The sequence below is a fragment of the Poromitra crassiceps genome (genome assembly GCF_964638095.1).
Source record: "Poromitra crassiceps genome assembly, chromosome: 1".
Classification (NCBI taxonomy): domain Eukaryota; kingdom Metazoa; phylum Chordata; class Actinopteri; order Beryciformes; family Melamphaidae; genus Poromitra; species Poromitra crassiceps.
The window spans coordinates 115657333-115673728 of NC_139623.1; the positions used below are offsets into that span (position 1 = coordinate 115657333).

The 16396-nt window shown below is 43.9% G+C and overlaps 1 protein-coding gene across 1 annotated transcript in view; it reads right to left on the reverse strand.

Moving 5' to 3' along the window:
* The window catches only part of bbs9 (Bardet-Biedl syndrome 9), a gene marked incomplete at both ends in the record, with an annotated part of 588136 nt that overhangs the window by 558720 nt on the left and 13020 nt on the right, over positions 1–16396 (reverse strand). Inside the window, 2 exons of the mRNA XM_083636722.1 lie at positions 3548–3661; positions 6898–6962. Of these exons, the coding sequence (XP_083492848.1) occupies positions 3548–3661; positions 6898–6962 (179 nt within the window). The remainder of the gene's footprint in view (positions 1–3547; positions 3662–6897; positions 6963–16396) is intronic.

Consider the following 16396-nt stretch of genomic DNA (forward strand, 5'->3'; position numbering starts at 1 on the left):
ACCTCCATTATCTTTTATTTAGATCAATCAGACCAAACAATACATCCAAAACATTTCCCACAACAAAAAGCTGCTCTTATTCACAACAAATTACAGGTGAGATTATTTTAAATAAAGTGCCTTTAGAAATAAGACTTCTTTTCTTTTAACCAAAATTCTCTGCTGTTTTCACAGATTTAGGATTAATATAAAAGACAAATAGCTTATTCTGCTGTTTTCAGAGATTTCTGTACTGGCAGGATTAATACAAAAATAGCTTATTCTGTTTATTCTATTCAGTAATAGAAAATAAAACTTTTAACCAAAATCCTCTGCTTTTTTCACAGATTTCGGTACTAGCATGTTTGTTTAATACAAAACAAATAGCTTATTCATAAATAATAAATAAAGACTTCCAAACAAAATCCTTTACAAATGACCAGTGAGCAGCATAGCATCCCACAACAAGCAAACGTTTTGCTGCTACTTTTAGCAACAGCTCAGCTGTATGTGCACCCGTGTGGCTCTCAGTCATCACTCTTGTCTGGAGGACATAACTCACCAGCTCCCAGTCGTTGTCACTTGTGAAGTGTGCCGTTACCGTGACATACGATTGAGTTGCGACTGAAGTCCATGCATCACATGTTATAGCCCCCCTGCATGCTTTCTTCAGGGATTCCAGTACTTCGGTTTTGGTCTCGTCGGACAGTTGAGGAACTGCTTTCTGGGTGAAATACTTTCACGTCGGTACTTGGTATCTTGGTATTCCGACGTGTACACATCTGTGGCTGTGATTGACAGGTGGGTCAAAACTTGCATCGCAATTTCGTGCCGTATATTCGCATCGCTCTTGATGTGTAAGGACCTTTACACACGGAGTAGCTTCTGTCAATCGTCGTTCTGCCTTCATGTTCATAAAACCCGAATTGCCTCCACACGGTGGATTTTAACCCAGATGGGTGAATCTGACGGTCAGAGCAGCTAGCTCGTTAGCTGCCGCCGCCATTTTCTCTGTTTACAGTCGGTCTTATGAGTCCGTCCCTTAAAACTGTAATCGATAAAGATAAAAAAAGTAATCGATAATCGAACATTTTGCATCGATTTGAATCGTTACGTGTCTCATCGCTATGCATCTAAGAAACGATTTTTCGGCACACCCCTAGTATCAATGGGTTAAAACCAATGTACTGAACACAACCCTTAACTTGTCTGTGTATGTGCATGTGTGTGTGTGTGTGTGTATGTGTGTGTGTGTGTGTGTGTGTGTGTGTGTGTGTGTGTGTGTGTTTGACATACTGTGTAGGTTTGCAACTGCAAGCATGTGAGCTCTCTCTTTCTTTCTCTCTCTCACACACACTCACACACACTCACACACACACACAGAAATATTGTTTACCGATATTTATGAGGAAAACCACATGAATCTAACAGGGTTAAAGTTTCAAGCATCCACGGATTTCAGTTTTGTTCTCTTGGGTGACACCTATGGCGATGACTGGTAATTGCAGGTGAGATCCAAACTGTCAATAGGCTCACTATCAGACAGTTACTTTTTTTATGAAAATGTTTGAGATTATAACTTTAAATCAGGATTCTGAAAATAAAGTCAGAATTCTCAGATTAAAGTCAGAATTCTGAGGGGAAAAAGAAGCGTACATGTGACATCACTGACGATGTCACTGATGATATTATCGATGGTGTAACGGAATTTGAATGTCTAGGGTCCCTAGATTTTTGTGACGTCAAAATCGGGTCATGAGCCAAAAAAGGTTGGGAACCCCTGCTCTAGTTACTTCTTAACCAATTTCTGCTCTGGAATCTCTGTCATCTGCTCGCTAATTATGTGTGTCAATTAGGTTCACCTCACCATTCAATCTAAGAGTACAACTTAAATGTGAATGTCGCATTTTGCCACAATTCGACACCTGATATTGCCGACATGTTCTTTGATAGCCTATTGGAGATTTCTTTCTTCTTTTTTATTAGATTGACATTATCATGCAGTTTTGAGCATAAAGCAGCATCTCCCTACAAGCAGTGGCGTCATTAGACCTGGGCTTTCGGGGCTACAGCCCCGGATCTTTTATGAAAAGCCCCGATCTCAAATATGACTTATTTTTCAGAAATTTTGAAAATACGGTTAGGTCTAGAGGAAGTTACACACACACACACGCACGCACGCACGCACACACACACACACACACACACACACACACACACACACACACACACACACACACACACACACACACACACACACAGCGGGGGCAGGCATCCCTGGGTTGTGGCTATATGGGGTACAGGCACGGATGGAGTGACGTGAAATGGTGGCAATTGTTATTCCATGTAATTTGTGTTACTTGTTGTATAGTGTCATGACGAAAGCAAAGATACAAGAAGGTGAGATAAAGGATACATCCCCCCAATATTGAAGTAGCCTATACCGTGTGTGTGTGTGTGTGTGTGTGTGTGTGTGTGTGTGTGTGTGTGTGTGTGTGTGTGTGTGTGTGTGTGTGTGTGTGTGTGTGTGTGCAGGAAAAGTGCCCTCTATGGGTTCAAACCTGCTTTTTTTTTGCCCTCCAAAATGCCGAAAATGTGGTACAACCCGACGTCATGGCCAACTCCCCCCTTCCCCACTCATGTGGAAAATATTTCCTTCATGTGATCATTACTGTTAGTCATGGCAGAGCCATAACAGGAGAGTTGCAACATCTCCATTCACTCCAATGGACCCTTTTTTAGCACGAGCCCTTTAACACTGCAAGGCATCGTGGGTCCTGTGGCTAATGTTAGTTATGTTACATGGCAGTAAAAAGCCACTGAATGACCAAATTGATATAACTTTTAACCATTTCGAGTAACACCGTTTCCATACGGACCACCAGCGTTAGTTAGTTGTTTATAACGTGGCTATATTTATAACGTGCTCTATCTCTGATACACTGAAAATACTGCCTGTCATACAAAAAAAAGAAAGAATCAAATCAAATCAATCAATGATTTGATTTGACAGTTCTGGGCACTGGAGTTGGCGTTGGCCAATCCTGGCGTGCCCCCAAATCGAGTGTGTTCTGGCGCTAAGGGAGTGGGTTCCGGGACAACCAGGCTCTCTGAGGCACGCGCCACCTACGTTAACTTTAGGAGCAGTGCGGTAAATACGATATTCCTGGAATGCGAGTTTAACTAACCAGTTACATGTTATTTGGATTCTACATCAAATTAAGACATTACTGTTTGTTTTATTTTGTTTGTTACATACTTATTGGCCAAGTTATTAGTTAGTTTATGGGCTAGGAATTCTGCCAGGGTACAAGGGACTATAGGCGCCCATCTTGCCCGCAGAATTTTCAAATCAAGGAGAAGACCGTTTTGCTGTTAAGTGCCGCGTTAAGTTAAGTTAAGTCAACTTCACATATTATTATTTTGCAAGTATGTTTGCTTGCTGTAATCTGTGTGTAGGTGTGTGCACATGTATGTACTTGTATATGTGTGTGTATGTGTGTGTGTGTGTGTGTGTGTGTGTGTGTGTGTGTGTGTGTGTGTGTGTGTGCGTGCGTGCGTGCTGTACCAGTGACTCCTCCGAAGGGGCCGTAGGTCATGTTGCAGGCCGTTCTCTGCAGGTTGTGTTCATACACCAACTTCAGCTGGTACTGAGCCCCGTGCTCCACGTTCCCCGCTGTGCCTGCACATGCGCAAGTACGCAAACACACACACACACACACACACACACACACAAATACGTTCATAAGTTTGGTATGCTAAAACAGTGTAGTGTTTCCCCTAGAATATTTTTCAGGCCTGGAGGGATTTCGAAATGTACCCCGACCGGACTTCCGGTGGCGATGGGGCAGAGTCGCTTCAACATTATTTGTTTAAAATAACACTGGCCAAACGTTTTACTTTGTTTTTACAAAGCTGTCTGAGAGAGATAAACTCATGAGTAGAAGAAATAGACTGCGAAGCTGTCGAGGGTCGAACGGGAATACCCCGAAAATCAACCAAGTGTCTCCACCGCAGTCTCGGGCTAGCCAAGCTACCAACGTTAGCATAACTAACAACGAAGCTAACGCTAGCGACGTGAAGACGCCGAATAACGAGATGGGAGACGGCCCTGAGATACTGAAGGAAATGCGTAACATGAATCAAGATCTGCAACAGAAAAAACAGAAAGTGGGAGATGACGTGACAGCGATCAAAGACATGGCTAAACTGGGCTCCAGAACTAGCGAGGCTGAGGGGAGAATTTCACAGCTGGAGGATGAGAATGTCCGACTGGTTAGCCGATCGCAGAGTGCGGACAGAAAGATTACAGAGCTTGAAACTCGCCTTGAATACCAAGAAAATTACAGCAGGAGAAACAACATTCGGATTAAGGGAGTTCCAGAAGGCACAGAAAAGGGACACAGTGTGTTTGACTCTGTAACTGAAAGACTTGCTGCGGTGTTTGTTTAACACATTCACTGCCATTGACGAGTTGATACGTCAAAAAAAATCCAACGGTTGACTGCCAATGACGAGTTGATACGTCAAAAAAAAAAAAAAAAAAAAAATTGACGGTGGGACGTTGATCTAACCCTTTTACATCTCTTATATAAATATTGGAGCCACCGAACGTGTACAACCCATTCCACCGACCCACTAAGTGGCGACAGTGCTCTCCAGACTAGAGGAAGCCAAGCAAAAAGCAGTGTGAGGAAGCCATTCTCATGAAAATGGATTGGCGAAAACGCTTTCGCTTTCGCGCTTGGGAGCTGGCGGTGGGGGATTGCAAATTTGCATAATAGATTATGGGTGCAACACACTTTGAAACACCAGCAGAAAGGAATCGCAAGCAGCTTCATTCCAGCTGAGCTCACAACCGAAAACGAACGAGCCTCATTCTCATACTGTAGGCGAAAACGCTTTCGCGCTGGTGCACACGGGCGCACAACGGTGGGGGGTTCCAAAAATAGACTGGGTGCAAAACACACTTTGAAACACGCAGCATAAAGCCTAGAATCGCACAAAGCTTCATCAAAGCTCTCAACCGAAAACCCAAGAAACGAGCAGCCCCATCCAGACTCGCCGACGAGGGGGCCGCCAGGGAGGGAGGCTGCTCAAACTCGCAGCAGCAGCAGCAGCAGCAGCAGAAGAAACTCGCTTGTGACAAACGCTGTTGAAAGCCACCAGAGACACGCCCACGGAGGGAGGAGTTTGAAGGAGAGGGGGTTCAGAACTATATTGTTTAGATGTCTGATGTCTCACTGATGCCAAAAATAAATGGTTAAAGTGATTGTTCTGCCTGTTTGATTGAATTTCACAAAACTGCGATTATCTCAGCTTTCAGTCTCAGACGCTGAAACCATGCTGTACTCAACGGCTAATATCTACATAACTACTAACTCTACAAACTAACTCTTTTAGACAGAGAAAGCACACATTCTATTAGTTCTTTTGAGATATTTTGTGTTCACAAAATCTTAGCAGAAAAGAATCCTCGGCTCTTGAAAGATGAGCCAGAATCCTCAAAAAAACCCTCTGGCAGAAGCTACCTACAGTAAAAAAAAAACGGCTGGCAGTGAATGTGTTAAGGATACTCCTGAGAACGTGGACAACATGACGATCGAGAGGGCTCATTGCACACCCGCTACATTAAACCCACAGGACCGTTGCATTACTGGGCCGCTGGTCTTCGTCAGCATTCTCCAGCTACATCCACCCGGAGCAGGCGGCCATACCGGCGGCCCAAAGAACCCTCCTCCCTTAATCGGTGAGCATGGCAACGAACAGTGTCCCGGACTTCCGTGCCAAAATGTCTCGTTGGTGGTGGCTCCCCGAAAAGCACAGCGCCCAGTAAGGTGCAGTAAATCTCCCGGTTCATTTTTGGGGGGAAGAGAGGAAAGAGAGAGAGTCAAGAGAGAGTGTCAGGGTCAGTCAGAAGGCGAAGTTTAGCAGTGCGCGCCAAGGCGGGGGCCAAGAAGGCCAAGCTAAATGGTGAGGCGCCAAGGCGGCCAAGTAGGCCAAGCCGGGAAGCGCCAAGTTAAACGTTAATGTACCAAGATCATAAGCCCAACCGAGTTGGGAAGCGCCAGCCGCAAATAGCTGTAAGTCGCTAAAGGTCGAAGGCCAGAAAAGTACAGTCAAACTACCGGTGCCTGCAGATCTCAATTAACCTCCGGTAATCGGATCTTCCTTTTGGGGGATCTCCTAGCCTATGCAGATGCCCTCCTCTTGCCTCAAGAGCAGCGCCACTGGCCAATGGAGTCATGCGCCAAAGTATTTGCCATGCATGCCGATTGCTAAATAAAGTTTGTTAAATCCTACCAACTGGCCTCTCATGATTGAATATATATATATATATATATATATATATATATATATATATATATATATATATATATATATATATATATATATATATATATATATAATTAATATGATCGATAATCGATAATTGATCGTTAATTTTCCCGATTTTCGATTATGGACATTTTTCAAAATGAACATCCCTAGCAGGGACACATACAAAAAAACATTAAACCCCATAGGGGAAGAGATGCTTTGCAACAGATTTAGCCATTGGCTACTTTCCATTGTCTATCTACTGTCTATCTACTTTCCACTTGTCTATCATAGTCTTCCATGGCAAAGGGGGGCTGTGTCGTCAAATGAATTGTGTTTTGCGACAGTAAGGGCGGCGTTATCAGAGCTATATCCAGACTCAGAAAACTTGGATAGTTCATCACATCGCCGTATATTTAAAAAAAATATATAGATAAAAAAAGAAATGGATAAAAAAAATCTGATTGTATTAATATTGATTGAATCCAATTATATTTGAATCTCGAAATTCGTTCTGACAACACTATTGTGTGTGTGTGTGTGTGTGTGTGTGTGTGTGTTTGTGTGTGTGTGTGTGTGTGTGTGTGTGTGTGTTACCTGAGAAAGAGTAGACAGAGAGTTTCCTGGGGTGAAGGACAGCCAGGTGAAGGAGCTCTGAGCACCTGAACAGAGAACCAGAGACAGAGTCTGTCATACTGATCATAATCACCATCATCAACAAGAATATATTACGTGATACTTGAAATATGCACAGGCCTTTTTGTAGTTGCGTAAGTACCTGTCCCATTCATTTACTTTCTCCATAGATGCTGAGAAAATCCAGATAGAAGGAATTATTGGAACAAACCGGATATGAGATGAATCACAAACTTGGAACAATTTGTTCAGAAAAAAAAGACTGTGTACATTTCAAGTAACCGTATCAATTCCTTTTTCCTCATTTTTAACAATCATATTAAATACTACAATCATATAAAAGTGATGAGTGATTTGTAATGATTTTCTTCAGCTCATCATGTCTGATATCGTGGACCTTAAGGATCCAGGCTGCTAGCTAACTACTGGCATTCACTTTACTCTGGTGTGGATACCAATCATACAGAACTTTGGCCTAACGATTGCATGGCAACAGCAATGTGTTCCATAGATTGGTGGGAACGCACTATACATTCAGGCGATGGCACTCTCGTCATAGACACGCTGGGGGGCGTGGGGGAAACCATGTGTCACGACACCTCTTTCTGCCATTTCCCCAGACACTTTAAATGGAAGTGACCTGGTGTTGCCACACAGACCGACTGTATCTACAGTGGGTAGTGTCATATTTCACAAGTAATTCAGGAATAAAACAGGATTTCTTAATAAAGATGAAATCAGATTGACTGGTGGCTCCTAGTAGCTCATGGTCAGTTGAATCTGGGCTTGACTTGCTCTTATGTGATGTTGACTTTTTATCATCTTATCTTTTATCTGCTTTTTATTGTCTATTTATCTTAACTCTGTCTTAATCATTCTTACGTTTATTCTATTTCACTGTTATTTTGGTTTTCACCGTATGATCAATGTTTATAATTGTTTTATTGCCGTTTAAATTCATAATTTGAGTATTATTTTATTTTGTCTGTCAAAACACTTTGCAAACTCTGATTTTAAAGGTGCTATATAACATTCTTATCATCATCAAATGGGAAGAATAAAAGGGAAATTTGCATCCAGCACTTGACATTTCAGTTCTATAGATCCCCATTGGGAAGCTGACTGTTTTTACCTCCACCAAGGAGGTTAGGTTTTTGGCACCATTTGTTTGTGCATTTGTCTGTCTGTTTGTCTGTCTATGCATAGCATCTCATGCTATGCATCTTCATAGCAGACTGCAGGACAGGTCTGGTTTGCTTTTGTTTTTTTCTTGCCCCATCTCCACAGGGAGGTCAGAGGTCAACTCTCTACAGAGCAGCACCACTGCAGCTCGTGGGGATTCAGTGTCTTGCTCTAGGACCTTTTCAGCAGGGTGGATGCTTAGAAGTACAGAGCGGACGGACAGACCCTGTCTTTATTTTGTCACAGATGACACACACATGCACGGCAGCCAGTACACAGTACAGCACATGCATTTGGAGGCGCAGTAAAACGTGTCCTCCGCATTTATCCCATCCTGGCTCATCCTTCCTCCATGGTTCAGGCCAGGAGTGGTGGGCAGCTGCAGTGAAGCGCCCAACTTCAGACAACGATCTTCTTGCATGTTTTTATGCAGCCTCCATACAGAAAGCCCCTTTTCACGAGATAGCCCACCTGGGCACTTACGGTCAAGGGGGTTCGATCTACTCACGACCCAACAAGCAGCATCATTGGAATCCATACTGCTAAAATCATCAGAACACCAGCTGGTGGGGTGTTTGCCAGATTGTGGCTGAGGTGTGAATGACTTGAGTGATGCTGATCCTATATTTGTGTTCAAACCCACTCAAAGGGAATCAGCCCACCCAATACGATGAAGCATAGATTCTGTCTCACAGCTGTAATCTTTGCTGAGGAAGGAACAGAGAAAATATTCTGTGTGCCTTGGGAAACCATGCTTGGGAAACCATGCTCCCTGTTGAAACAAAAAACATTTGGCCATGTCCCCACCTCACTCCGCTCCTGACAGTATTTACGGCGTGTCTCTCCGTCACTGCTGGTTTCCAGAAAGCCCACCGGCCTCTAAAGAATGCCTTGGTGAAAACCGCGGGTAACAAAACACAACTTCCTCCAACCAGACCCAAACAGATTCTTGGGCATCTCCAGATTTCTGCTCCCGGCATGCCGATGTGGGAAAAACCACCGTGGCTTTTCCCAGAAACCCCGGCTCTCCAGGAGGTCCCTGTGCACCCGCAGGAAAGAGCCACAGCCATGAAACATAGTGAAGCTCAGTGGATAGAGCAAGGCACTAATGGCTGATTCATACCTTACTTTTATTTGATTTCATTTATTTATTTAGTTTATTTGCACAAATTATTAGTAGGGGGGGGGGGGGGTTGTGGCACGGGGAGAGGGCACAGTCCATTTGCGATCCTGACTGCCTGAGGAAAGAAACTATTCAGCATCCTGATGCTCCTGTACCTCTTCCCTGACGGCAGGAGGGAAAACAGTCCATGGGAAGGGTGGTGAGGGTCCCTTATGATGCTGGTGGCTCTGCGCGCGTAGCGCTGGTTGTAGATCTCCAGCAAGAAGGGGACGGGAGCGCCAATGATCTTAATGGCTGTCTTCACGCTCCTGTTGAGCTGATGTTTCTCCAGCGCCTTACAGCTGCCGAACCAAGAGGTGAGGCCATAGCTCAGGATGCTCTCGACTGTGCCCCTGTAGAAGATGGAGAGGTGAGGGGTGGGCAGACCTGCCTTTTTCAGACGCCGGAGGGGGTGAAGCCGCTGCTGGGCCTTCTTAACGATGGCCGAGATGTTGGTGGAGGAGGTTAGGTTGTCAGTCAGGTGAAAGCCTAGGAATTTGACGGTGTTCACTCTCTCCACTGCAGCGCCCCCCGATGGTCAGCGGCCCTCCTGAAGTCAATCACCATCTCTTGTTTTTTCCACGTTGAGGGAGAGATGGTGTGAACTGCACCATGTTGTTAATTGCTCCACCTCCTTCCTGTATGCAGACTCATCATCGTCACTGATCAGACCCACCACTGTCGTGTCGTCAGCCAACTTAATGATGTGATTGAGTGGAGTGGAGTGGAGCACACCCAAAAAGAGGTGCAGACTAACGAAAATTCAAATTCAAAGTAACACAAAGAAAGTCGCACACTCAAAATCTCCTCTGCTGTGTTTAATGTGTTTAATGTTTAATACACCAACATGTTTCGGCGAAAGTGCCTTCGTCAGGGTGCAGTGCAACATCAGTTGGTGTGACCCTTTTTATAGGGCACACCTTTTCAAATCAGTCGCAGGTGAGACAATTACAATAAGGGGGTAAAACATATACAAATTCAATTAGGTACAGATTTTCATTTTCAACAAATAAACTGAAATGAAATTCATTGAAAGCCAATGTTGATTTACAATATTTTTTTTTAAATGAGATAAGAGAGTTGAAGATCAAGAAATTTAAACGAGACCGGGAGGACAAGGACAATAACCGGGTCTATTTCCTGGTGTGACCCAGACCACAGAGGATTTGTATTATGTGAGAGAGTATTAAGTCGTTAACTAAGTATTATATGAGAAGGTGTGCCCTATAAAAAGGGTCACACCTACTGATGTTGCACTGCACCCTGACGAAGGCACTTTCAGGTGTTATGCCGAGTTTTGCACCCCCGCCACCCCACCTCACGGGAGCATATTGTAATGATTTACACAGCAACGTAACTGTTTAAAAATGATATAATTGTTTGGGTAGACGTGACCTCCCTGTTTTTAAGTTAAAACAGCCGCAAAATATGGTCGTGATGCAATTAAAAACGGGGAAGCATAACTCGTCACAACAACGGGCGCAAACGCAGATTAGAGGCGTGCCAAATCATTTATGCATGGTGCAAACGGGATTTGGGCGGTTATAACCATCAGAATTATTCACAGGTGTGGCCTGGCAATGCCTGGGCGTTACATCAATCAAACCAGATTCCCGTCTTGCACTCCCTGTACAGTTTGCGTGAGGCATGCTGTAATTCTCCCCATGCGTAATTTGGATAGGTGTAGGCCTACTGACTTTATATATTATCCCTATCTCATAACGACACCATCACATCATATATACCTGTTAAAAACATCTGTGTTTTGATGCAATTCGGGTAAACGGCAGAGACAAAAGAACAGATTGGAGGATTTACAGTGGACTCAATTAACGACTCGTGCCGAGGACAGAGATAGATGGAGAGAGCTTGCGACAGATCGGCTGTGGTGCCAACAACCCTCCGGGTTATGGGATAGCAGTAGGTGAACAAGCTATTGCAAGTAGGCTACAATGTACAGGTTTTCTCAATTAATTTACCATAACCCCTCCTTGTGATGTGATAAAAGTTTCTCAGTGAATTATAGTTCATTGCCTCACCGAATAATCTGCTGGTTACCCAATTTTAGCAGCAGAATTTGATGTCCAGGGGTGGCACGTCCGTGCGTAATGACGTTTCTGCGCTGCGCAGCCCGGAGATTATGGTGCGATCAAGCACAGCGAGTGTTTTAGCACCTAAGAGGTGGTTTTCAAAGCTCTTAGCGCAAAGTAATTGCGCGCTGCTGACGATAGGATAATGCCATCTATCCCCACATTTTAGCGCTGAAACGCCTGCTTTGGCATGCGGCACGCCTATGCCCAGTACAATTACAGGCATGCCCTCGTGCCCGCCCCAATTGCATTGCGCACGGCATTAAACGAGCGCAAATGCTAAATTACCACTTTTGCGAAAATATGGCCTTCCTTTCTTTATGTCACATAGTAAAATCAAGAGCAAATGAAAGGAAATGAGTGGATAAAAAGTTTGTGCAGGTATAGACCCCTTATACAGCTGTCAACATTGGAGCTGCGCGCGCATCGTGTAGGCAAAAAGCCGTGAGCCCAGCATTGACAGACACAGAGAACTGTGTAAAAGCCCCGCTGTCAGGACTGCTCTGTGCTCATCTGCGACACACAGTTAGATTTTAGTTTTAAAATGCAGTTCTCGGCTTACTACAACAGCTTATCGCCTAGTGATAAGCAATGTTATGCATTGAAATTAACGTTGGTTAATGGGATATGTCTTACAGACCCATACGCACTGGCGCTGTCAATTGGCCAAGCCTAGTGGCCAGCAATGCATATCGTGCATTCCTTTATAACTGGGGATAGCGTGGATAATTATTCTGTAACTTGCAAAGATATATTGTTATGTTGATAATGAACACGACTCAATAATGACATTATGTAACGTTACTTGGTCGTTAACTAACCGAGCGATGTGGCTGAGCAGCCTACAGCTACAGGCTGCAGGCAGGCAGCTTACCTGATTATGAAATGAGCACTACAAAGTCGGGCATTTTTAATGATGTCCTCGTTCCAATCAGTTCAACCCAATAATGACATTATTTAACGTTACTTGGTTGTTAACTAACCGAGCGATGTGGCTGTTACTAGCAGCCTACAGCTACAGCTTACCTCATATGAAATGAGCAAGCACTGCAAAGTCGGGCATTTTTAACGATTTCCTCTTTCGGCTTGCAACCAAAGACACCTACGGTTAGCATTAAAAGCAGTATGAGTTGACGGGATTCGGTAAAACTTTAGTCCTTGCTTTGTTGATAGTGTAACAGACTGTTCAGTGTTGTGTTGTGTTCTATTGCGTGTGTGCGAGGCTGTGTATGTTCCCTCGAGTTGCCGTAGAACAGGATATGTGGGGAGAAGCTTGTTATAACGTTACAGCCTAACTCTATCGTTTATTATTTTATTAACCAAGTGTGAATAGGCGGACCCGAATACTCTGCTACAATAGCTTTCCGATTCTGGCATCCCACTGTACAACACGAAGACATGTCTAGCTCGAATAGTTTTCCAGCCACTGGAAAACTACTTGCCAGGGCTGCGCTGAGTCTGTCTTTCTGCATCCGTCTTGCGCATCGACGCTGCGTGATGTCAGTGTGACGTAGTCGTATAAGGGGTCTATAGAGACAACAAACCTTAATGGGCTTATACAAGGTCTCTTACCTAAGAAATTAAACCAATATTAAGCATACATTGTTTTCAGAATTCACCAATTGATGGTTCTTTAAAGTCCCTGGAAACCAGAAATATTTTATTATTATTTAGCATTTTGAGTTCATCACATCACAGGAGCCTATGTTAGTAAGCCACCAGCCAAATTTGAACGATGATGAACGTCGCAAAGTATATAAATTTAGGTTTGACAGTCATGGCAAAAGTCATGACAATCAATTATTTTTTAGTGTATTTTCTCCCGCGGACTGTGTGGGCATGTCCCGTCTGCAGCAGGGAAATTTCCCTCTCTCTTTCTCTCTCTCTCGGCACAGTCTCCTCCGAGAGAGAAAGAGAGAGAGAGATGGTGTGTGTGTGTGTGTGTGTGTGTGTGTGTGTGTGTGTGTGTGTGTGTGTGTGTGTGTGTGTGTTCGCGCGTTGCTCCGCGCATAGCGTACTGACTGACGGTCATCTGTCTATCTGTCTGCACGCACGCACACACACACTGACACACACACAGCAGCACTGTGCACTCGCAGGCAGAGTAGAGATCTCTCCCTCTCAAGGTTCCTACACACCGCCGACGAGTAAGCGATAAACTCATACATAGATAAATAGATAGATAGATAGATAGATAGATAGATAGATAGATAGATAGATAGATGTTGGTTCTTAAAGGAGAATTTCGGTTTTTTACACCACGGTCCTCATTTCCAGTTTAGAATATGATGTTTTACTCACCGAAATAGTTTCGCGTCATTCGGATGCCCAGGGAAGATTTTGAGCTCCGAGTACACTCTTCAAACAGGCTAGAACCGCTAGAACGGGAGCCCACGGGGCATTCTGCACGGCAGTGCACGCGCTCTCTAAATGACACTTTTTCTGTCAGATCACGGTTCATTATGGTTGTAAATATAATTATTTAGGTAACAGCTAGAAGCTAGGCTAACAACAACACCGGAGTCAGCGTTGATCTGACCCGGATGGGGTTACAGTGCGTATCGTCCCCCTTCTGTGGTTTCTCTGAAGAAGTGGTTTCACAGAGGGGGGAGATGGGCACTGTAACCCCATCCGGGTCAGATCAACGCTGACTCCAGTGTTGTTGTTAGCCTAGCTTCTAGCTGTTACCTAAATAATTATATTTACAACCATAATGAACCGTGATCTGACAGAAAAAGTGTCATTTAGAGAGCGCGTGCACTGCCGTGCAGAATGCCCCGTGGGCTCCCGTTCTAGCGGTTCTAGCCTGTTTGAAGAGTGTACTCGGAGCTCAAAATCTTCCCTGGGCATCCGAATGACGCGAAACTATTTCGGTGAGTAAAACATCATATTCTAAACTGGAAATGAGGACCGTGGTGTAAAAAACCGAAATTCTCCTTTAAAAGAGCCTTTGTGTTGACGCAATGCGTAGTTAGCTAGCTGCAAAAAGGTGTGGGACCACTAGAACTCTGAAGAGAGATGGAGGCAGAATGTGCGGGACTGCGGGTTGCGCGTGTACAAAGGTTATATAGAGCTTATGACGTCATAAGATTTTGCATTTGGGCACCTCGCGCACCGCTCTCTTCAATGAGGAAGTGGACATCCAGACCTTGTAGAAAAGTGTTGATTTTAAGGCTTTGGGTTGAAAGTAATGTATAATAATTTCTGAGACACACAATTACTAACATAAGACCCTATAACATAGTTAGAACGTTTTTGTGGATTTTGGTTTCCAGGGACTTTAAAGCCCCAATCAGTAAGATTTTTGACATTTTTTACTGTAATATAAGAGCTTTTTAGTCTTAGGAAATGGTAGATTGACTTGTAATAGGGAGACTCTCGCCTTTATTTATCCCACACCGCCCTCCATTGGCCAGCCCTGGGACTAAGCAAGTTGTCTGCCACGTCCCGTGGCAATAAAAAAGAAAAAAGAAAAGGATGTGCGCATGCGCTGTACAGCGGAAGCGCTGTCTTCATGGAAACAAGGAAGTAACTCGATTCGGATTTGCTACGAAAATGATGTTTCACGGAACTATGGATTATTATTTCATCATGTGGTGAGTACCCGATGTCACAACATGTACATAGAGCTTTCTGGCGCTGTGTTTTGTTGACTTTGAACGGCGATATCGTTATCGATACTAATGCACGCAGAGGGCGCAGTTTCTCCAATAGCAAAACTTGGAAAACTTACTGAATGGGGCTTTAAGTCAAAGCAGTTCAAAGAACTAACTGACACCAACACCATAGCAATGAACAACAACTGCAACACTGCGGATCACAGAACTTGAATGGATAGAGTCCAAACATTAGCATGTTTACACAATAACGTCACTTGAAATGCGGCTCGTTAAGTGGTATTTTTTCCGCTATTTACAATTTGAATAATTACTATCTCCATCCATAATAAGGTCGTACCTTCATCAGTAACTGGGGGCTACGGTCTCACGTTATCAATCCAGCTCACGACGCTGTTATCATTTGGCACTCTGCAGCAGCCAGCAGCACAGTCTAGCTGCGGGGACCTACCCCCGCAGTAATGGCGGCCCCACTAGATGGCAGCCTACACAAATTGGCCGTGGGATTCGTGTATAGTATATAGTATAATAGGCCTATTCAGTGTGCGCACCGGGTGTAGTAGTAGTAATAATAATAATAATAATAATAATAATAATAATAATAATAATACATTTGTGTAATTTCGTTTTCTAAACAAATCTTATTTTTTTGTTTTTATAATGCATTTGCACTGAAAGGATTTGTTTAACTAATATTTGTGAACTTTCATTTTCATTTTTTTTTTTTAACAGTTATTGTTCATATTGTGCTTAATTTATTAATTAAAAGCGTTATTGATAATTAAGTTAAGTTAAATGAACATGACGAGGCATAGGCTGCCTCGTCATGTTCATTCAGGGATACTATGATGACAGTGGTTTGGGGCCCCCACTCTAAGATGTTGCATAGGGCCCCAAAAGGCCCAGAAGCGGCCCTGCACTCCCTCTCTCTCACCCCGTATGACAGGCTGACAGGCAGACGAGGCAGGGATGCAAAGCATTCCTCAGCACATATACGTGGTGGTAAAACGTTTTTGAAGGATGTCCTGGTCGAAGCAAGGTTAGCGACAGCGTTATTAGTCGGGGCTTGGACCCATGCAGCCAGACTTCCATCTGCTTTTGACATCTTCACGGTGCGTCTTGCAGCCGCTGTGATTGTGTGCGAGCAGCCACCTGTCCGAGTCAGTACTCGTTAAACACACCGCACGTGCCGCATGCATCATGTAGGTTCCGACTGGTAATTAGTAACATCGTTCCGATTGTAACAGCAATAAAATGTCACATATATGTCACTCACAACAAGTATTAAAACATATTTATTTGGTGTATATTTTGCTGTTTGCTGCTGTACATATTTTGTTGCATGTTAAAACGTGGTTGCCCCTGGGGCAACCAAAGGCCAAGAAATGGTTGGCCTATCTTTTTTTGGT